This window comes from Peromyscus eremicus, chromosome 19 (assembly GCF_949786415.1).
Source record: "Peromyscus eremicus chromosome 19, PerEre_H2_v1, whole genome shotgun sequence".
Classification (NCBI taxonomy): domain Eukaryota; kingdom Metazoa; phylum Chordata; class Mammalia; order Rodentia; family Cricetidae; genus Peromyscus; species Peromyscus eremicus.
In genome coordinates this window covers 21,231,680-21,253,661 of record NC_081435.1, presented here as the reverse complement: position 1 = coordinate 21,253,661, position 21,982 = coordinate 21,231,680, and the positions used below count along the sequence as shown (strand labels likewise).

General features: G+C 49.0%; 1 protein-coding gene across 3 annotated transcripts; it reads left to right on the top strand.

Annotated features, from left to right (window-relative positions):
• Positions 1–955: 955 nt before the first annotated feature.
• On the top strand, positions 956–16,762 carry Proc (protein C, inactivator of coagulation factors Va and VIIIa). Of its 3 annotated transcripts, XM_059246443.1 has the most exons (9): positions 956–1,001; positions 3,170–3,256; positions 4,502–4,665; positions 5,366–5,390; positions 5,513–5,649; positions 5,760–5,892; positions 13,389–13,534; positions 14,700–14,817; positions 16,107–16,762. In XM_059246443.1, the coding sequence occupies exons 1-9, from the start codon at positions 956–958 to the stop codon at positions 16,694–16,696; spliced, it is 1,446 nt and encodes a 481-aa protein (XP_059102426.1). In that variant the 3' UTR covers positions 16,697–16,762. The 3 variants fall into 3 exon arrangements, with proteins under 3 accessions (XP_059102426.1, XP_059102427.1, XP_059102428.1); XM_059246444.1 differs by lacking the exon at positions 956–1,001 and having other exon boundaries at positions 3,187–3,256; positions 4,508–4,665; XM_059246445.1 differs by lacking the exon at positions 956–1,001 and having other exon boundaries at positions 3,187–3,256; positions 5,817–5,892.
• The last annotated feature ends 5,220 nt before the right edge of the window (positions 16,763–21,982 follow it).

The window sequence follows — 21,982 nt, the reverse complement described above, 5'->3', positions numbered from 1 at the left end:
AGTACTTTCCTACTGACTGTCTTAGGAGCACACCCCCGACCCCCACCTCACCTCCAGCGGGGAAAAACTTGGGCGACTGTGTCCCCAGCCCTCCCCCCCCTCTTCAAATTTCTGAATCCAGCCCCACACCTGATCAGCTCACTGAGATCTTATTCCTCGGGACTGAGATGGAAAATCTGATTGGCTCCCTGGGTCAGACAGGCCCAAGGAGATGGACCACTTAGAGCCAAGCTCCCAGTTCAGAGCAGAGACTTCGTGGAGGAGAAGTGTCAAGTCACCGAGGGCGTTAGGGCAGGGGAAAGACGGTAGGTCCCCTGGAACAGCCAGTCTCACAGAAGGAAGGTGCCTAGGAAATGCCAAGGGCTCAGAGAACAGCCAGGGCTACACCTGCCTCTCTTTTTCCCAGAAATCACAGAGAGAAGCTCCCTGAAGTTTTTCTGCGTATCACCCTTTTTCTCACGAGCCCACAAAGTGGCCAGGTGAACCAGAGCCTTGTTTTAGGGCAGTCTGTCTCCCACCAACTCTGTCTCTGCTTAGGCAAGTAATAAAGACTTCTGAGATCCCCCTCTGTAAAACAGAGCGGGGCAGTAAGAGCATCTTAGCACTTATGGTGTCCGAGATTTGATGAAATACGGAATCACTTTCGAGTGGGCTGCCCGTGAACACGCTGTAATATATTTGCTTGTTTGTTCTTAAAGATTCCGTTCCCTCTCTCAACCAGTCACTACAAGGCTAAAATGAGACCACGCTTGTCAGTCTGTTCAAGCATGCTCAACCCTCCCTTCTCCCATCCCTCTCTTCTAGACAACTTCTTTGGTAGGCACATTGGACACATGGCGGCTTGCAGACTCGGGATCAGAAAACCCTGGTTTGTTTGTCTGAGGAGGGGGAGGTTCAACACCAAAGGCTAAAGCAAATATTTGTGGTTACGGATTAACCTGACTCCCAGACTGACATGGCGTTACCGGGACGAAATTGCAGTTTCTCCTCGGCCCACCCCTGTAAGTCCCCCTCAAGGCAAAACTGTGGAGGAAGAAGGTGGGGAGGAGAGTGGGGCTGTGAGGAAGGTAAAAACCTTGAGCCAAGGTTCTCCAGGCTGACTGAAGCTTGGGGCCAAGGGAAACCGGGCCCAGACTCTATCCTGACCAGTGGGTCGGCATTCCCTATAATCCAAGTGGCCCTCTCGACGCATCAAATTATGTGGCGCAAGTGGGGCTCAGCCGAGGGGTTTTCCATGATCCAGAGCCGTCCTCAGAGGCATCTCAATACTCAGAACCCCACTACTCCACTCTACCCTGTCCTCTAAGATGGAACCTATAAACCAGGAAGTCAGCAAAGGAGGACTGTAAGCCGGGAGGGGCTGTGTGGCTGGGACAGGCGGGCCTGCCCACCCGATCTTGAGGACACTAGAGGCTTTGTAGGTTGACAATTGGTTTGGGGCAGGGGTTAAGGTTCCAGAGCTAGGGCCACATAGGCTTGGCCTTGAAGCCTAGCTCTGCTCTCCTCCTAGGTATAGGTTTCTAATAAGCAGTTCATCTCCTCTGGGTTCCTTCTCACGAAATGGGGGAGAAAACATTAATGTCGACCTCTTGGGTGGTTGTAACCCTAGACTACGCCAGTAACAGTGAATAGTGATAGCGCGCGCGTGTGTGTGTGTGTGTGTGTGTGTGTGTGTGTGTGTGTGTGTGTCTGTGTGTCTGTGTGTGTGTGTGTGTGTGTGTGTGTGTGTGTGTGTATGTTGGGGATTGAACCCAGAGTCTTAAACATGTTAAGTATATTCTCTTCTACTGAGCTGCAACCCCACCAGTATCCAATACTTGTTTAGCAGCTTAGAGGAGGGGTGGGGAGGCTGGGAAGATGGCTCAGTTGGAAAAGTGCTTGCTTTAAGTGTGAGGACCTGAGTTTGATTCCTAGAACACATGTTTAAAGAAAGAAAGAAAGAAAGAAAGAAAGAAAGAAAGAAAGAAAGAAAGAAAGAAAGAAAGAAAGAAAGAAAGAAAGAAAGAAAGAAAAGTCACATGCGGTGGCACACACTTATAATCTCAGTGCCAGGGAACAGAAACAAGTAGACGCCCTGGGCTTGCTGGCTAGCCAGCCTACCTGATGAATTCCAGGCTGTGAGAGATCTTGTCTCAAAAAAGAAGGTGGAAGCCAGGCATAGTGATGCACCTCTTGAGTTCCAGCACTCAGGAGGCAGAAGCAGGTGGATGTCTATGAGTTCAAGGCCAGCCTGGTCTACATAGCAAGTTCCAGGACAGCCATGGCTACCTCATAAAACAAACAAATGAAAACCTGGGGGGGGGGGGGAACGTGGACAAGGCCTGGGAAGGACAGCCGAGATTACGCCCTGGTCTCCACATGTGCTGCACACACGAGAGGCCTTATGTGCATTACTGTTTTTTTTCAGCAACTCTTTATAGAAGAAAGGTATTTTATCCATTTTACAAATGAGGACACCGGGGCACGGAGAATGTAAACATCTTGTCAAATAAATACTGCATGCTCAGCTCGCGCTCTCTCTCTCTCTCTCTCTCTCTCTCTCTCTCTCTCTCTCTCTCCTCTCTCTCTCTGTCTCCAGAATGAACTGGAATTTGCCCCCAGGCAGTGACTTTTCTGCTTTCAGGTAGCTGGAGTGTGCCTAGCTCTAAAGACCAAATGTCTGCCTGTGTGTCTGTGAACAGTGTAACCCCAGCCCCAGCTTCCACACAGACAATAAGCACACAGAGATGTCCTTCCCTCCCTCTCTTTCTTGTTTTTTCTTTCATTCGTGTGTGTGTTGTGTGTGTGTGTGTGTGTGTGTGTGTGTGTGTGTGTGTGTAGGCAAGAGATAAACCTCAGGTATTTTTGAGACAGGGCCTCCTGCTGGCCTGGAGCTGGTCAAGCAGGCTAGCAATTCTGGCTGGATGGCCAGCAATCCACACGGATCGGCTTGTCTCGGCCTCCCCAGGACTGGGATTGCAAGAACGTGCTACGACACCTAGATTTTTGTTTTAATGTTACGTGGGTTCTAGGGAGCAGACTTCAGCCTTCGTGTCTGCACACCAAGTGCTTTATTGTCTGTGACATCTCCCCTGCTCAGGGGTGACCCTTTCATTCCATCTTGGGGGGGGGGGGGTGGGAGCAGAGCAGCTGTGGGTGTCCTTGGAGCTTAGAGGTTCTCCTCAGACAGGTGTCAGCAGCTCCAGGATGTGGCAAGTGAGAATCTTCCTGCTGTTCGTGTTCACCTGGGGAATTTCTAGCATACCCGCCCCTTTTGGTAAGACTGCCTCCATCCCCCCCTCCCAGCCTGCACCCTCCACCCCCCAACCCTCAGAACCTCCATGGGTTTCCCATGGCACCGGCATAAACGGGCCTCTCTAGAGTTGCCTCAGCTTCCTGAGCTTGTGTCCTTCTTCGAATGCCCCATCTACCTACCAAGTCCTTTTCTAGCCTGCCCTGCCCATGCCAGCTCTCTGCCCCCTCTGCCCCCTCAGCTCAGGGGGGCACATCCTCCTCTACACTCCTTGCTCAAGTCCCTCCCTCTTAGCTTTTCTCCTGCCCGAGACAGGTATCTCTCAGAGCTGAGTGGCAGGTCTCTGTTCTCTGGGTGTCTCTGCTCAAGGAGAGGAGATGGGGACTGTATGATAGAGGGTGTTGGAAATCAAGGACCGAGACAAGAAGGGCTCACTCAGCTATGCTGGGAGAAGTGTGAGACCCATGTCGCTTTGCAGCCTTATTCTTTTATGACTATTTATTATTAGACAACATTATATACGGCTATTTCTTTTTCGTGTACACACAACTGCAGTTTTTTGTTGTTGTTGTTGTTGTTGTTGTTGTTGTTGTTTTTCGAGACAGGGTTTCTCTGTGGTGTTTTGGTGCCTGTCCTGGATCTCGCTTTGTAGACCAGGCTGGCCTCGAACTCACAGAGATCCGCCTGGCTCTGCCTCCCGAGTGCTGGGATCAAAGGCGTGCACCACCACCGCCTGGCTTTTTTTTTTTTTTAAAGAAGGTAATTTTTTTGCTGTTTTTTTTTTTAAGATTTATTTATTTATTATGTACACAGAAGAGGGCGCCAGATCTCATTACAGAGGGTTGTGAGCCACCATGTGGGTGCTGGGAATTGAACTCAGGACCTCTGGAAGACCAGTCAGTGCTCTTAACCTTTGAGCCATCTCTCCAGCCCCAGAACTGCAGTTTTCACAGCAGCAGGGTCTGGCATTGCCCCTAAGCGTTTTGTTCTGCACAAGACCTTGTTGAGTGCTCCAGGCATGCTCTCAAAGGAAGATCTGTCTGGTGCAGAGCGCCTGCTCTGCAAGATCCATACCGCTGTTCTCCCAGGGGGACCTGGGAACAGAGCAGAAAAGCAGGGCACAGCGTCCTGTTCCTGCGATGCTCTGAACACTAAGGCCAGAGGGACCAGGGTGAGGTCTTCCCAGGCTCTCTCTAGCTGGGGTTCTGCAGATCCCTTTTGGTTCCTCTTGGGTCCCTCCTCGCCACATTGACTCCCATCCCAAAGCAGACCCAGTGTTCTCCAGCAGTGAGCGTGCCCACCAGGTGCTGCGGGTCAAACGTGCCAACAGCTTCCTGGAGGAGATGCGGCCGGGCAACCTGGAACGGGAGTGTATGGAGGAGATCTGTGACTTTGAGGAGGCCAAGGAGATTTTCCAAAATGTGGATGACACAGTAAGACCACAAGGCTAGGTCCTGAGGGTGGGGCTGGGGGGAAGGGGGAGCTGGCGGGTGGGATATGACAGTTACCATGGGGGTGGCCCTTTTTGGAGTCATAAGAATTAGTTGGTCATGTGGGTGCCGACCTTATTCAAAGGCTTGGTCAAGGCACAGGGAACTATAGGAACCAGGACCCCGAAATGCAGCTCAGGGAAAAGGCAACCTGGGCAGCCCTCCGTGGCCACTGGCCTCTACTGCCTATCTTCCCTGTCTCTCCCTCCCTGTGACCAGGCGGTCTTCCTCTCCTCCATGATACCCTGCACCTTATGGTTATGTGTGTGACCAAGACTTTCTAATGTCTGTCTCCATGGGGCACTCTGAGCCTCGGTCAGTTGAAGCCTAGTTAGAAACAGACTCAGAGCCAGCCAGTCATGTCTCCCAGCCCGGATGGTCCAAAGGCAGCTGGGGAATGATGGGGCTGAAGGAGGCAGAACAGACTGTAGGATTTAGACACTTTCCACTGAGGAGGCAGTGGGCAGACTCCAGCTGCATGTTGAGGGGTGTAGTGGGGTGGGCAGCAAGGAGCACCACGGCAGCTGTTGGTCTGGAAGCCCTTTCCACTCCCTGGACAGCTCATATCCAGGAGGAGGCAATGCCTTGCGGGCTTCGCCTAGGTGATGGTGCAGGGCCCTGACACTCCTCTCTCCTGCCACAGCTGGCCTTCTGGATCAAGTACTTCGGTGAGTGAGTCCTAGACACCTGCATGAAGGATAGTCGATGCTTGCCTCAGGGTCGCGGAGGTTGGAGAGGAAAATGGAGGTACCCACCATCCTCTACTGCCCCATCGCGCTGTCTTTCACAGATGGTGACCAGTGTGCGGCTCCGCCCTCGGACCACCAGTGCGACAGCCCGTGCTGCGGGCATGGCACATGCATCGACAGCCTGGGCAGTTACATCTGCTTCTGCGATAAGGGCTGGGAGGGCAGGTTCTGCAGCAGGGTGAGGGGACCTCGGCGGCGGCCGGCCGGCGAGGCAGCGAGGTGGGCTGAGGTGGGATCTGGAACCAGTAGGGCCACCGCGAGCTATCCGCACTCTCCTGTCGCACAGAGCAGAGCTTCTACAGCTGCCAGGTGAACAACGGCGGCTGCTTGCACTACTGTCTAGAGGAGGGTGGCAGTCGGCGCTGCACCTGCGCTCCAGGCTACGAGCTGGCAGATGACCACATGCGCTGCAAGTCCAAAGGTGAGCCAAGGCAGGCCTGCAGAGAGCGCCCGGGCGGATACAGGTCGGGGTGAGCCAAGGCAGGCCTGCAGAGAGCACCGGGCCAACACAGACGAGGAGGGAGCGCGTTCCCAGAAATCAAGCACATCTTGGGGACCCTAGACAGGTGGACATACCCCTCTCCCCTCTCACCCCTGACCCTGTGTGTAGACTCTTGCCAGTTTGCCAGCCTGGACATACCCTGGAGCACAACTGTCATCTGCCTCTGTCTCTGTCACACACACACACACACACACACACACACACACACACACACACACACACTCTGAGGGGACCTAGGAACCAGGTCATCCGTATCTTCCTCCACCCACCCTTCTGAATGTGTAACTTCCTCGCAGAACCCTGGTTTTGCCTTCCTTTTCAATTTTCCTTGAATTTTTCTTTTGAATAAGTTTACTTATGTGTGTAGTTTAAAAAGTCGGGGTAGCCCAGCAGGGGTCATGCATGCCTTTAATCTCAGCACTCAGGAGGCAGAAGCAGGTGGATCTCTGTGAGTTCCAGGCCAGAGCGAGTTCTAGGACAGCCAAGGCTACACAAAAAAACTCCGTCTCAAAAAAAAAAAAAAAAAAAAAAAAAAAAAAAAAAAAAGTAAGATTAAAAAACAAAAAAGAATATTGTTTAAAAAACAGATCTTACCCCTATAAAACCTTAGTAAAGTGTTATAAATGATTAGCATTTAAATATCAAGAGTTTTTAAAATGTTTTTTGTTTTATTTTCAGACAGGGTTTCTCTGTGTTTCCCTGACTGTCCTGGAACTCACTCTGTAGACCAGGCTGGCCTCAAACTCACAGAGATCTGCCTGCCTCTGCCTTCTTAGTGCTGGCATTAATGGCATGAACCACCACACTGCCTGGCTGAGTTTAAAATTTTTTAATTAAAAATGTTTCACATATAATCTGTATGTATAAAATAAATATGTAAACATGGAACCTGTAAAATATAATTTTTATACAAATATGATTGCATGCCCCCCCTACTCTTCCCAGTTCATCCCCACCTCCCCTCCCATCCTAATCCACATCCTTTCTTTCTCCCCTTAGAAAACACGTATATAAGGAATAATAATTAAATAAAATAAGATAAATTTTAAAAATTGAAATATGACAAAACAGGTAAGAAAGAGTCAAAGGAAAAGCACAAGAAATGCATGTAGATGCACACACGCACACACATTTGCACACACAAGAATCCCATAAAAACCCCAAACTGGAGGCCATAATATATATGCTGAGGATCTGTAAGGTTAAAAAAAAAAAAAGCCCTGACTTAGCATTATGAAAGAACCTCCAGTTGACTTCCTCCTGTGTTGGCCATCTACTGCTGGGCATGGGGCCAATACTTAAGAGAGGTTTGTTTCCCCAGTAAGGTTCGCTTGGAGGAAACTTACTTTTCATTTGCAAGTGGCTATCAATTGGAGCTAGCTTCTGGGTTAGGGATGGGGCATGTATCCACTTCTCCTCTCGGCTCAGGGCCCCATCTGGTGCAGACCCGAGCAGGCCCTGTGCATGCTGACAGTCTCTGTGAGTTCGTATGTTGTGTCTAGAAGGCCTTGATTCTTCGGTGTCCTCCATCCCCTCTGGCTCTTACACTCCTTCTGTCTCTTCTTCCACAGAGTTCCCTGAGCCCTGAGGGGAGGGATTTGGTGGATTCATCCCTTTTAGGGCCAAATATTCCAAGGTCTCTCACTCTCTGCATGTTGTCTGGCTGTGGGTCTCTCTCTTTGTCTCACCTCCTGCAGGAGGAAGCTTCTCTGATGATGGTTGAGCAAGGCACTGATCTATGAGGACAGCAGATGTCATTAGGAGTCATTGGATTGCTGTGTTCCTTTAGAGAGCAGTGGTATTTGGTTCCCTCCTTGTCTCTGGCCTATCTAGTCTTGGGGTTTTGGCCACCCAAGCAGCACCGGGTGTGGGTTCCACCTCGTGGAGTGGGCCTTAAGTCAAATCAGACATTGGTTGGTTACTCCCACAAGCTTTGTGCCACTGCTGACCCAGTGTGCCTTGCGGGCAGGGCACTCTTGTAGACAGAAGGGTCTGTAGCTGGGTTGGTTTTTCCCCTTCTCCTTGGACAGCATGCAGAGTACCTTCCAGTACCATGGATACTAGTCCATGGGGCGAAGGCTCTGAGGAGGCACAGCTATAATTCTCCATGCTCAATGAGTTCTGTGGGTGTTGTCAGTAGCAACAGGGCCTTAATTTACCGTCCGTTTGTGGAGAACCAACAACAACGTTGGCACTAGGCTGGGTTGTTTAGAGATTCCCATGGGATACCTTTGGCAAAGAACTCAATTAGATGTAATCCATTCCTGGTACTGGAAGCTTTCTTTGGTGGCAAGAAACATCCAGTTGTCCCTCTGTCTCCCTTATTATTCGGCAATTTCATTTAGATTGTCTTCATATATGTGTATACTATAAGAAACTTCTACTGTGCTAGGTTTCCATATGACCCCTCAAATGGCCCTTAGTTTTAGCCATAGCTCCCCATGTTCCTACCTCACCCCATCTTCCCTCCCCTCTCTGTTCGGTCCTCCCATTCCAGGCCCTCCTCTATCTAGTCCATCCATGACTATTTATTCTATTTCCCCTTCCTAGGGAGATCCATCTCTCCTCCATAGTCCCTTAGTCTCTACTTAACCTCTGTGGCTATATGGACTGTAGCTTGCTTGTCAATGACTTAACAACTAGCATCCACATATAAGAGAAGACAGACCATATTTGTCTTTCTGGGTCTGAGTTACCTCACTCAGGATGATTTTTTTTTCTAGTTCCATCCATTTACTTGTGAATTTTATGATTTATTCATTTATTTACTTTAGATCTGAGTAATATTTCATTGTGTAAACATACCACATTATTTCCATCCATTTATCTACTGACAAACATGTAAGTTGTTTCTAGTTTCTGGCTATTATGAATGTGGTTGAGCAGGTGTCTCTGTAGTAGGATGAAGCATCCTTTTGGTGTATGCCCAAGGGAGATGAGTCCCATCTTCCTGAGGGACTGCCACACTGATTTCCACAGTGACTGCACAAGTTTTCACTCCCACCAGCAATGGGTGCACGTCCCCCTTACTTCACATCTTCAGCAGAATGAGCTGTCATTTGTTTTATTGATCGTGGCCATTCTGATTAGTGTAAGACGAAATTTCAAAGTAGTTTGATTTACATTTCCCTCCTGACTAAGGATGCTGAAAATTTCTTTCAGTGCTTCTCAGCCATTTGTGTGGATTCCTTTTTTGAGAATTCTGTTTAGATCCATATACAATTTTTAAATTGGGTTGTTTGTTTTCTTGATGTCCATTTTTTTGAGTTCTTTACACATTTTAAATATCAGCCCTCTGTCAGATGCGTAGTTGGTAAAGATCTTTTCCTATTCTGTAGCCTGCCACTTTGTCTGAATAATGGTGTCCTTTGCCTTACAGAAGCTTCTCCATTTCATGAGGTCCCATTTATTAATGTTGATCTTGGTGCCTGTAATATTGGTGTTCCGTTCAGAAAGTCTTTGCCTGCATAAATGAGTTCAAGGCTATTACCTTCTTTCTCTTCTGTCAGGTTCAGTGTGTCTGTCCTTATGTTAAGGTCTTTGATCCATTTGTCGTTGAGTTTTGTGCGGAGCGCTAAATATAGATCTATTTGCATTCTCCTACATGCAACCATCCAATGTGACCAACACCATTTGCCTTTCTTTCTCCATCCATTGTGATTGAAAGTTTTACTGATATAGTAGTCTGGGCTGGCATCTGTGGTCTCTTAGAGTTTGTAGGGCATCTGTCCAGGGCCTTCTGGCTTTTAGAGTCTCCATGGAGAAGCCAGGTGTTATTCTTACAGGTTTGCCTTTGTTATCTGCCCTTTCCCCTTTTCCTTTCCAGCTTTTAATATTTTTTGTTCTGTATGTTTATTGTTTTGATTATTGTGTGAGGAGGGGAGTTCATTTTTCTGGTCCACTCTGTTTGGTGTTCGGTATGCTTCTTGTACCTTAATAGTTATCTCCTTTTTGAGGTTGGGGAAATTTTCTTCTATGATTTTGTGGAAAACATTTTCTGTGTCTTTGGCCTGTGTGCCTTCTCCTTCCTCTATTCCTATTCTTCCTAGACTTGGTCTTCTCACAGTGTCCCAGATTTCCTGGATGTTTTGTGCCTGGATTTTTTTATTTATTTATTTAACACTTACTTTGACCGAGGTGTCTGTTTCTTCTATCCTATCTTCAGTGCCTGAGATTCTCTCTTCCATCTCTTGTATTCTGTTGATGAGGTTTGCCTCCGAGTTTCCTGCTCAAGTTCCTACATTTTTCACTTGCAGTTTTCCCTCAGTTTGAATTGTATTTATTGATTCTATTTGCACTTGTAAGTCTTGAACTGTTTTCTTCTTCTCATTACACTGTTATTGTTCTCACAGATTTCTTTAACCGATTTGTCCATTTCCTCTCTAAGGAAATGAACAGAGTGTATTCATAAAGGCCATTTTTGAAGTCCTTGTCTGGTGCTTCAACTACATTGCATTGCTCAGGGCCTGCCGTGGTAGGGTTGCTGGGCTTTAGTGGAGACGTATTGTTGTTGATTGTGTTTTTACACCAGTGTCTAAGCATCTGGGTTTGGGGTGATTGTAATTGTAGGAGCTGATGGTGTTCTCATCTTTGGTTTCTGTTGCCCTTTCTGGTTCTTAAGGAGTGCCATGGCTATGGGTTGCCTGGTAGGGAGCACGTCTGGGATCCTGCCAGGTATGGCCACTGGGTATTCAAGGAGTGCCTGTGGAAGTTGGAGGCTGAGATAGCAGGATGGGGTGCTGAGAAGATCCTTGTCATCTGCTAGAGGTGGGGCTCAGAGGAAGGGGAGGCTACATAGTGGTATGCTGCCGAGATGTGGATGAGCAGGAGGATTGGATTTGGAAAAGAGGAGGGAGACCAAGAGCCTGAAGGTCGCCTACCTGCTTCCCTGCGTTTTGATGTTGTTGACGCTCCCCCCCCCCCCATGCTCTCTCTGTTGTGTCTTTCTGGATCTCTTACAACATTCATGCTTAGTGCCTCTTCTATTTCCCACGTCCCACTATTTTCCCAAAACAGTCTTCTCATGTATCCCAAGCTGGCACTGAACTCATTGTGGTGTTGGCACTGATTTTCCTATTCTCCTGCCTTTACCTCCAGAATGCGGGGACTATGGCCATGCACACCTGATTTTATTTGGTGCTGGGGTGAAACTCGGAGCTTTAAACATGCCAGGCAAGCACTCTACCAACTGAGCTTTGTCCCCAGCCCTGACTTCCCATTTTTTCAGGAAACTATTTACAGCTCTATCTTCTAGTTCCTGTACGGAAACACACTTTTAAACTCTGTAATTATTTTGGAGATTTGTTTATTTTATGTGTATGGGTATTTTGCCTGTGTGTGTATATATGTGCACCACATGCATGTCTGTTGCCATGGATCCTGGAACTGGAGTTACAGACAGTTGTGAGCCACCACGTGGTTGCTGGGAATTGAACCTGAGTCTCCCAGAGGAGCACTCAGTGCTCCCAAATGCTGAAACGTTTCTCCAGGTCCTCAACTTCGTATTTTGAACTGAGTGTATAGACAGGAAGTTTCAAGAAGTCCCCATGGGCATGCCTTCCTGCAGGCTAGAGTTATTGGCAGAAACTTGGCTCAGATCCTTCGGTCTTACCTCCGTGGCAGGGTTTGGGAAGGGTGCCTACGAAGCTGGCGGGTGCTCTCAGTTGCCTTCCGGCACCAGGAGCAGGGCGGGCAGAGGCCCTGCCATCTTTGCAGCCTGGGGTCTCCTAACCATGCCACTCTTTGCTATCCAACTCTCTGAAGTCCCTTTCTCACGGCCTCTGGTTCACCTTCTGCACGGATGGGCCCTGCAGGTGAGAAAAGGGGAGTCAAGCCACGAGGAGGGCCCTCCACACCCCTCTTGTCGGCTCACACCGTGCCCCAGGTGCAGTCATAGCTGAACTGCCCCCACCCCAGGGGTTTAGAGGACTCCTAAAGGGTACTGTGTATGAAATCCCAGTCTCTGGGAACTTTGCTCCTAGGAGGGACTTTTGCTTCTCAGTTTGCCAAGTCAGGTACTGTGTCTACCTACTGGCCGGCTTCTGGAATTTCATTGCTGCTGCCCGCTTTCCATTCTGTCATTCCTCACTTGCCCTGCAGATGGCGTCCCTCTGTTTCACCAGTTAGATTTCCCCAACTAGCATTCAACACTCAAAGGAGCAGATCTTGCAGACCATCAGCCCCCGGATTTCCGATGATGTGCCCACTGCTGTGGGAAGAGAGGCTTCGGAGTGATGCTTTCCGAGAATCACCCAGAGCGGGAGACAGCTCGGTTGATAAAGAGCTTCCATGCAAGCACAAGTTGGGACCCCGGCATCCGCATAAAAAAGCCAAGCATGGTTGTGTGCGTGCGCCTGTAACCTCAGAATGCTGGCAGGGAGGGCAGAGACAGTAGGATCCCGAGGAGTCACCGGTCAGTCAAGCTCTACACTCAGTGAGAGCTTGTCTCAAAACTAAGGCATAGAAACAAAGAAAGACACTCAATGTTGACCTCCGGCTTCTACATGCATGTGCAACTGGACACGCGCGCGCGCGCACACACACACACACACACACACACACGCACACACACACACCCTTCTGGGGCTGGTAAAATGTCTCAGCAGTTTAGAATACTTGCTGTTCTTGCAGAGGACCCTACTTTGGTTCCCATCACCTACATGACAGCTCGCAACTGTTCTTAGCTCCAGTTTTAGAGGATCTGACGACTTCTCCTGCCTCTGAGGGCACCAAACACACACAGTGTACTTAAATACAGTGTACTTGCATACATGCAAGCCAAACACTTAGGAAAAAAAAAAAGAATACTTAGCTCTTTCTCCATAATCTGCCCCCCACACACACACACACTTTGAGAGAGGGTCACATGTAACGCAGGCTGACTTAAAACTCACTATATAGCCCAGGCTGACCTAAAACTCACTATGTAGCCTAGGATGATCTTGGACTTCAGATCCTTCTGTTCTACCTTCCCAGTGCTGTGGTTATAGATGTTCGTTACTCTGTTTGGTTTATGCAGTACTGGGGATCTAATCCAGGGACTTAAGTGTGCTAGGCAAGCATTCTAGAAACTGAGTTCTATTCCCCAGATCAGTCCATGTAATTTCTTATCCCCCTAGGAGCTTGGTAGCATCTGAACAGGAGCCTTCCCTTATGTATCTCGGGGATGATCACCCATAGCCCGGGAGTATGAGTCCGGGATATCTTTCCTCATCAGTTCAGGGACACTTAGGTAGTAACAGTGCTTGGCCAGTTCTTGTGCTTGGCCAGTTCTCACCAGTAGGTGGCACTATGTGATTGTGAGTCCCAAGCTGCACTTCTTGAATCCTCCATGGTGGCTGCCTAGCCTGCAGAGGACAGACGGGCCTGGGGAGCCTTGCCTTGGAGGCCCTTTACCACCTCTCTTTTACGTTTAGTGAATTTCCCATGCGGGAAGCTGGGGAGGCGGATAGAGAAGAAACGGAAGAACGTCAAACGGGACACAGACCCAGAAGATGAACAAGAAGTAGACCCAAGGATCGTCAACGGAACGCTGACGAAGCAGGGAGACAGTCCTTGGCAGGTGAGGGGGAGACAGTCTTCTGGGACCCCTGCTGGCTCGGGACAAGTGTTGCTGCTTGAGGGGACAGGGTGAGAGCTGGTAAGGCTAGGAGCTGGCATGTGCTGGGAAAGGCATGTGTCTTAGTTAGAGTTACTGGTGCTGTGATGCAACACCATGCCCAAAGAAACTTGGGAAGGAAAGAGTTTGTTCGGCTTACATTTCTACATTACAGTCCACAATCAAAGGAAATCAGGACAGGGATTCAAGCAGGGCAGGGACCTGGGGGCAGAAACTGATGCAGAGGCCATGGAGAGGTGCTGCTCACTGGCTTGCTCTCCATGCTCGCTCAACCTGCTTTGAAATAGAACCCAGGACACCAGCCCATGTGATGCCGCACCCGCAATGGGCGGGGCCATCCTCTGTCAATCATAAATTAAGAAGGTGCCTTCCAATTGGATCTTACGGAGGCATTTTCTCAATTGAGTGTCCCTCCTTTTGGATGACTCCAACTTGTGTCAAGGTGACATAAAACTAGCCAGCACAGCATAGACGGGAGCAAGCAGGAGGAAGCGTTCCAATGTTGAGGAAGGGATGGAGAGACAGAGCTTTTGTGGCTGGGAACTGAGGCGGGGACTATGTTTCTGGAGCAGGGTCTTGTATAGGAGAGCTAGAAGAGAGTGCTGACCCGAGCATCCCCAGCTTCGACATAGGAGTAAAAATTGGTTGTTTCTCACCTTTGCCAGGCTCTGGATGAGGAGTATACTAGTAGTCCACTGATTTGGGGAGTTTAGAAAACTCTGGAAATAGCTCATTAGGATGAGAACCAGGATGGCCACCAGGACAGGGGCAGAGGGAGGCCCAAGAGAGATACCTCAAGCAGCCTGAGTGCCACAAAGGTTTCCCTGAGGATGCAAGGCCTGGCCCAAGGCCCAGCAGGAGAGTACTTTGACCCTGGTCTGGCAGAAGGCGATTATAGGAACTGTGTAGGCTATGTCGGGGAGATGCCCTAACACAGGCCAACACCAGACCGTGTAACAAAGAGAAAACACTGGGAAAGACCTTAAGTCTATGTGTGCCAGTGGGACCAGGAACGCAGGGGAGTGTGCTTGAGAACTTCTGAGAGCCATGTAAGCCTTGGATCCCGTGCTAGGAGTTGTCAGAGGCAGCCCTGTGATGTTACTTTCAGGCAATCCTTCTGGACTCCAAGAAGAAGCTGGCCTGCGGAGGAGTGCTCATCCACACCTCCTGGGTGCTGACGGCGGCCCACTGCATGGAGAACACCAAGAAGCTTACCGTGAGGCTTGGTGAGGGCTGCAGCTGGGCAGGAGCAGCCGGAGGCCAGGGATGGAGCAGGGGAAGCAGGCTTGCTGCCCCAGGGTTGGCAATGCTGACAGTGACTTAGGCTCCACAGAGGACGCTTGGGGGACAGAGGCATCTATCTGTGTTAGCACAGGTTCACACTGGGACTCCAGTCAGCTGGGAGATTTTCTGGGGCTCATTTCAGACCTAGGTCCACACGTTTGTAAGTGAGGGGTGTCACACAGCCAGGTCTCCTCACTCCCACTCCTAGGGAGCCAGTTCTGTGTAGGCCTCAGCACCTGGCCATGGTCAGATCCAGGACACTGTGTGTGTGACCTTCACAAAGACTGACAGGGTGGAGCAGTGCAACACTGGCCTGCCTTGCTAGCTGCTCCCCCAGGAGTCTGAGGGTCCCCAAGTCTAGGCCCTACTCTGTGACGATTTCTGGAGGGACTTTTAGCAGACACTACACCAAAAAGAAGAAAAGTGGGTCAAGGAATAGCCTAGGGGTCAAGATGAGGACTCTAGTTCAATGCCCAGCACCTACGTGGAATCCAGATGTGGTAGTGTACGGCTAAGAGGCAGAGACAGGAGGGTCCCTGGCCTGCTGACCAGCCAGTCCACCTGCATCTGTGACCTTCAGCTTCAGTGAGAGGTTCTGCCTCAAATATAAGGCGGAGAGCAATCGAGGAAGACACTCAACATTGATCTTTGGCCTCTGTATGCACTCACACACACGCACAGGCACCCTCACACACAGGCATCCTCCATGGACGCAAGCACATACATACATATGCAACACATACATAATAAGAGAAAGGGTGCCCTGAGAATGACAAAATCGATATGATATACCTTCAGCGTGGACAACGGCCTGTGGCCCTGCTTCCCAGAGCCATCAGCTGGTAGGGAGGACCTGTCTCTTCTCTGTGGTCCAGACCATTCTTCCTAGCAGTGTCTGGGGCTTGCTGATGATCCCCTTTGGGTCTGGCCGCCATGGACCTAGTCTCTCCAGCAGTGTTGATCTTTGTTCTCTTCCTGTCGTCTACAGGCGTCTCTGGCTTCTCTGCTCTTTCCACTGTGAATTCTGAATGCAGAGCAGCCCCCTGCCCCTTAGGAACTTATGCCCTTGGGCCCATCTCCTAATGCTCCTGGCAGGAAAACTCACCTCTGCTAAGGATCTGGGTGGGGCACAGGGACCCAGCTCAGGACTTCTGGGCAGCAGAAGCACTGAGGTCAAGCAGGCTCCTCCCGCCCCCTCCCAGCCTACTCTGATAGCATCCTTGCTTTGCAGGTGAGTATGATCTGCGGCGCAGGGACCACTGGGAATTGGACCTGGACATCAAGGAGGTCCTCGTCCACCCTAACTACAGTCGGAGCACCAGTGACAATGACATCGCCCTGCTCCGCCTGGCCCAGCCAGCCACTCTCTCTAAGACCATAGTGCCCATCTGCCTGCCGGACAATGGCCTGGCAGAGCGGGAGCTCACTCAGGCCGGCCGGGAGACGGTGGTGACAGGCTGGGGCTATCAGAGTGACAGAGACAAAGACGGGAGGAGGAACCGTACCTCTGTCCTCACCTTCATCCGCATCCCTGTGGCCCCACGGAATGAGTGCATGCAGGTCATGAACAATGTGGTCTCGGAGAACATGCTGTGTGCGGGCATCCTTGGTGACAATAGAGACGCCTGTGATGGGGACAGTGGGGGACCTATGGTGGTCTTCTTTCGGGGCACCTGGTTCCTTGTGGGCCTAGTGAGCTGGGGTGAGGGCTGTGGGCACCTCAACAACTATGGCGTCTACACTAAAGTAAGCCGCTACCTAGAATGGATCCACAGCCACATTGACGACAAGGATGCCTCCCTGAAGAGCCAGCGGGTGTAGCACCTCTCCCTGCTCATGCCTGGACCTCACTCTTAGAGTGAGGCTGGGCTAGTGAATACTATAGCAGAGGACATTAAAGGGGCATGTAACAAACATACCCACTTGAGTTCCTGTCTGTCTTTCCATCCTTTTTTATGGGCTATACCGGAGAAAAGTAACATTAATTGAGCATCTACTATACACCAGGTGCTTTATGAAAAGAACCTGCTTAACTCCCAAAGCAGTTCTGTGGGGTGGGGGTAGGGGAAGATCCAGCAGGATCTGAGGCAGATATAACTTGGGAAGGGTGGTTTATAGACAGGAACTTTTTTTAATGTCACTACAAGAGACTAGAGCCTTTCTCGGGGTCTCAGAAAGACCAGTGCTAGTTGCACATTAGAAAAGCTTACTGGTGGCCTATGACAGAGGCAGGTGGGGCTCAGAAGGGTCATGTGGTGGAGCCAGGATTCAAACCAAGGACACTCTCCCAAGCTCAGCTGCTTCTCCATTGTTCCTGGGAGCAGCTGGAGTGTGGGGTGAGGTGAGGGTGGGGTGGGGGGTGAGTGTGTGTGTATACGGGTGTGCATGCACATATGTGTGTTTGGAGGCAGGAGGACAACTTCATGTGTTGTTTCTCAAGCACTGTCCCTTTTTTTTTTTTTTTTTCAGCCCAGGATATCTAACTGGCCTGAAATCTATGCAGTAGGCTAGACTGGCTGGCCAGCAAGCCCCCCACCCCCACTCCCAGCTTTGACAAGTGGAGACAGAGGATCAGTAGCCCACTGGGGAAGTAGCCAGATGTCCAGAAGGTGCTGCTCAGAATGACCTTACAGCCCTGGTGAGGAAGCTGTTTAAGAACGAAGTGATGAGCTGGGTGTGGTGGTAGCACCTGTATTTCCCGCTGCTCATGGAGCCATAACACCCCCACACACCCACACACACTTTTTCCCTAACTTTCTCAGGCCTTACATGGAAATATGGGCCCAGGTTGGAATGCCAAAATGTAGTGGTTTCACACACACACACACACACACACACACACACACACACACACACACTTTGAGGGCCTACCAACCAGCTCCCAAATAAGTACATGGAGACTTATTCTTACTTATGAATGCCTGGCCTTAGCTTGGCTTGTTTCTAGCCAGTTTTTCTAACTTGAGTTATCCTGTCTATCTTTCGCCTCTGGGCTTTACGTTTGTTCTATATACCTCTTTGCTTCTCACTCTGTGACTGGCTGTGTGACTGGGTGATTGGCCCCTGGCGTCCTCCTCTCCTCCTTTTCTCACGCCTCCCTCTTCTCCTAGGCCTAGATTTTTCCTGTTTATTCTCTCTGCCCAGCAGCCCCACCTGTTTCTCTCCTGCCTAGCTATTGGCCATTCAGCTCTTTATTAGCTCATTAAGGTGTTTTAGACAAGCAAAGTAACACAGCTTTACAGAGTTAAACAAAAATGCAACATAAAAGAATGCAACACGGGAGCTGGAGAGATGGCTCAGAGGTTAAGAGCACTGGCTGTTCTTCCAGAGGTCCTGAGTTCAATTCCCAGCACCCACATGGTGGCTCACAACCATCTGTAATGAGATCTGGCTCCCTCTTCTGGCTTGCAGGGATACATGCAGGCAGAACAATGTATACATAATAAATAAATAAATATTAAAAAAAAAAGAATGCAACACATCTTTGCATCATTAAACAAGCATTCCACAGCATAAACACATGTAACAATGTTAAAATACTATTCCACAACAGGAAGCAGCCTGCTCATTCTCCCCTGGCCACAGCTTCCCAATGGAGCTGACATCAGACTTCTGCCTGGGCCTTTCCACGGCCATGCACCATCTGCCCAAAGGAGCCTCCTGCTGCCTCTTTCTCTTACTTTTTTTTTTTTTTTTTTTTTTTGGTTTTTCGAGACGACAGGGTTTCTCTGTGTAGCTTTGCGCCTTTTCCTGGAACTCACTCTGTATCCCAAGCTGGCCTCGAACTCACAGAGATCCGCCTGGCTCTGCCTCCCAAGTGCTGGGATTAAAGGCGTGCGCCACCACTGCCCGGCCTTCTCTCACTTTTTTAACAGAGACATTCAGCTGTGCTTCATGAATGACCTGCTCACCACGCTAAGTAGCTAATGTATCAGGTTGGATGGAAAATAAGACCTTGCAAAAACTCGGCTTTGCTATAGGAGATGTCAATTTGTAGTGTGATTTAAATAGCCAGGAGTGTCCAGGGACAGATTCTGAGAAGGTTGGACTTACACTATGCTACAGGGCTATGTTGGTTTCTAGAACTCAGACATTCTCGTTTATTAATATTCTATGTAGTGATCCCTGACTACCATTCCAAAGGAAAAATAGAAATCCAAGTTATATGAAACTGAAGCAGCAGGCAACAGCCAGAAAAGGGGAGAAGACACCAGTGTGATCATTAATACCCATTTCTGGCTGGAATATTTTTTAAAACCTTTTTCTGATGTTTATCCATTTGCGGAAAAAATGAAATGGTACAAAGAACACATTTCTCTGGTTTTGTAACATTTGGCTCATTGTGAAGAGAGGATTTCTCCACACTCTAGAAATGGGAGTGCTTTTCCATGAATTAAACGGAAGTCACATTGTGTTAAGAAAACCTTTGTTGTTAGCCAGGCCTAGTGATGCACATCTTTAGTTGCAGCACTGGTGGGCAGAGGCAGGCGGAGCTCTGTGAGTTTGAGGCCAGCTTGGTCTACATAGCAAGTTCTAGACTAGTCAAGTTTACACAGTGAGGCCCCGTCACAAAACAACTGAATATGGAACAGACAACAAACCACCACTGAACCCTTCGCTGTTTCATTAGATTGGAGGTAGCTAAAAGACACAGGACGCAGAAAAGAGACTAGAGAGACTGACTCAGCTGGACTGGTCATTTCAAACATCAGTGGGCAGGCACAGCGGTAAGGAGTGTCTGCCGGAGCGGGAGGGGAGACTTTGGGTTTATATGGGAGGTTTGGGAAATACAACTGCTGGGGCGACATATAAGCCCACAGTTTCTCTCTCCTGGAGCTGTTTGTCCAAACAAGAACATTTTATCTTTAGAAACTGCCTTACCCCAGCTGTCAGGATGTGGGTCACAGTGGGTGCCTGAGTTTGGTAATGGCAGCGATGGGGCTGTGGAGTTTCAGTATAGGGCTTTGGTCAAGGTCTGGCTGAGTTTGTCCAAGGTTTATTCTAATAGTTATATGGAGACAAACTGCCACATTTTTTTTCTTATTAGGTGGTGGTGTATTTATTTTTGTTGTGTTGTTTTTAATTTTTAAAGATTTATTTCATTTTGTGTGGAGTGTTTTGCCTGCATGATTATATGTATACCATGTGCATGCCTAGTACCTGTAGAGGACAGAGAGGGCATCGGATCACTTGGAACTGGAGTTATGGATGGTTGTGAACTATCATGTGGATTCCGGGAACTGAACCCTGGTCTCCTGCAAGAGCAACAAGTGCTCTTAATGACTGAGCATTTTTTCCAGCCCCAAGTGGGAAATTTGTTTAACAGAATTTTCCATTCAAAAAACGTTTACAGGGCAGCAAGATGGCTCAGCAGGTAAGAACTCTTGCCGCACAAGCCAGGCAACCCGAACCCCACGCCTGCAGCCATGTGAAACAGCAGATGTAGTGGTGTGCGTCTATAATTCCAACACTCCCATTTCGAGAAAGAACTGTCTGGAAGCTTGTGGAGCAGCTAGCCTGTAGTATACAGCATGGCAGGAATCCTGCCTCAAAACAAAGTGAAACAAAGCCAACTCCTGAAAGTTGTCCCTTGATCTCCACATATACACACCCACACATATACATCATATATAAACAGACACATACAGAACAGTAAAAATTTTTGAATGTTTGCTTATATTGAAGTAGAATAAAGCAGAAAAGACCAACTATTAGATACTGGTTTATCAGTTTATTCAGTGATTTACTCAAAGCGTTGCTTGTACTGTTTACCAAGCATGACTTCACTTGCTCCCTGGAACGGAATGACCTGGAGACACAGCTGAAAGGTCATTGCCCTTAACAACCTGGTGACTGCCACATATACTTCCGTCAAATCTTACTTCTTTGCCCACCTCACCTTATGGTTTGAGTATAAAAAGAGAATGCAAACTGGCCCCGGGACTGAAGCCTTCCAGGAGCTATCCTGGCTTCAGACCACCAGGGAGATCTCTCTTCCACTCTCATTGGTCCTGGAATGCTTATTCCAGAATGATTCCGGCAACAGTCTCATTTTACATGATGATACTGGGGCTGTTTATGGAGCAGCGTGTGTTGACGTTTAAGTATGAAGCAATATGCTGCTGGTAACGACGAGTGCATTTATCACTCCCTGAACAAAGCTGCCAAATAAACACAGATTCGCACTTTCATCTTCAGTAGATCCGTGGAGTGTTTCAAAAGCAGTTTGGGCAAACATTAAACCGTGGTTTCTGAAACAGTGCATGCCTGTGGCTGGCCAGACTTTCCTGCTTCTGCACAATCTCGTTCTTCTCAGCAATGTCAATGACATGTAAGGAAAAGGAGATAATATTCTTAAGTTCAAGTTTAGATTGGTCAAAATGATAAGTTATTGTCTACTCAGACATAAATGAGATATCTATATCACCCCCTCCAAGGCTCAGGGGACATCAGAAGGGGCAGAAAGAATGTGAGAGCTGGAGGAAGCGGCGGAATGTTGTAGAATGCTGTCTTCCAGGCATGACATGGATGTTGCTTTTATCTTTTCCCTTCTTCTTCTTCTTCTTCTTCTTCTTCTTCTTCTTCTTCTTCTTCTTCTTCTTCTTCTTCTTCTTCTTCTTTCTTCTTCTTCTTCTTTCTTCTTCTTCTTCAAGACAAGGTTTCTCTGTATAGCCCTGGCTGTCCTAGAACTCACTGTGTAGACCAGGCTGGCCTCTAACTCAGAAAGATGCACCTGCCCCGCCTCCTGAGTGCTGGGATTAAAGTCATGCGCCACCACACCCCAAATCTGATCATATAGGAGGGAGGGGCTCACAAGGCCCCGCCCCAGTGAAGGATCTGTTAACTCATGTTAACATCTAATGAAGGTAGTTTTAACTATTGTGGGGGCGGGGGCAAGACATTTTCTTCAGTGGTGTAGCCACTGGTAGGTGCCCATGCTCCTGTATAACCCCTTACCCAAGCTCAGACAAAAAAACCCTAACGAAACTCATTAGGTCACCCCCCACATCTCCACCCCACCCCAAAAAGAGACAGGAAAGTAGAAGGGGACTGGTTGGGAAGATGGATGGGGGGAAGGGGTGGCTGTCCTCGTTAGCTTTGTCAACT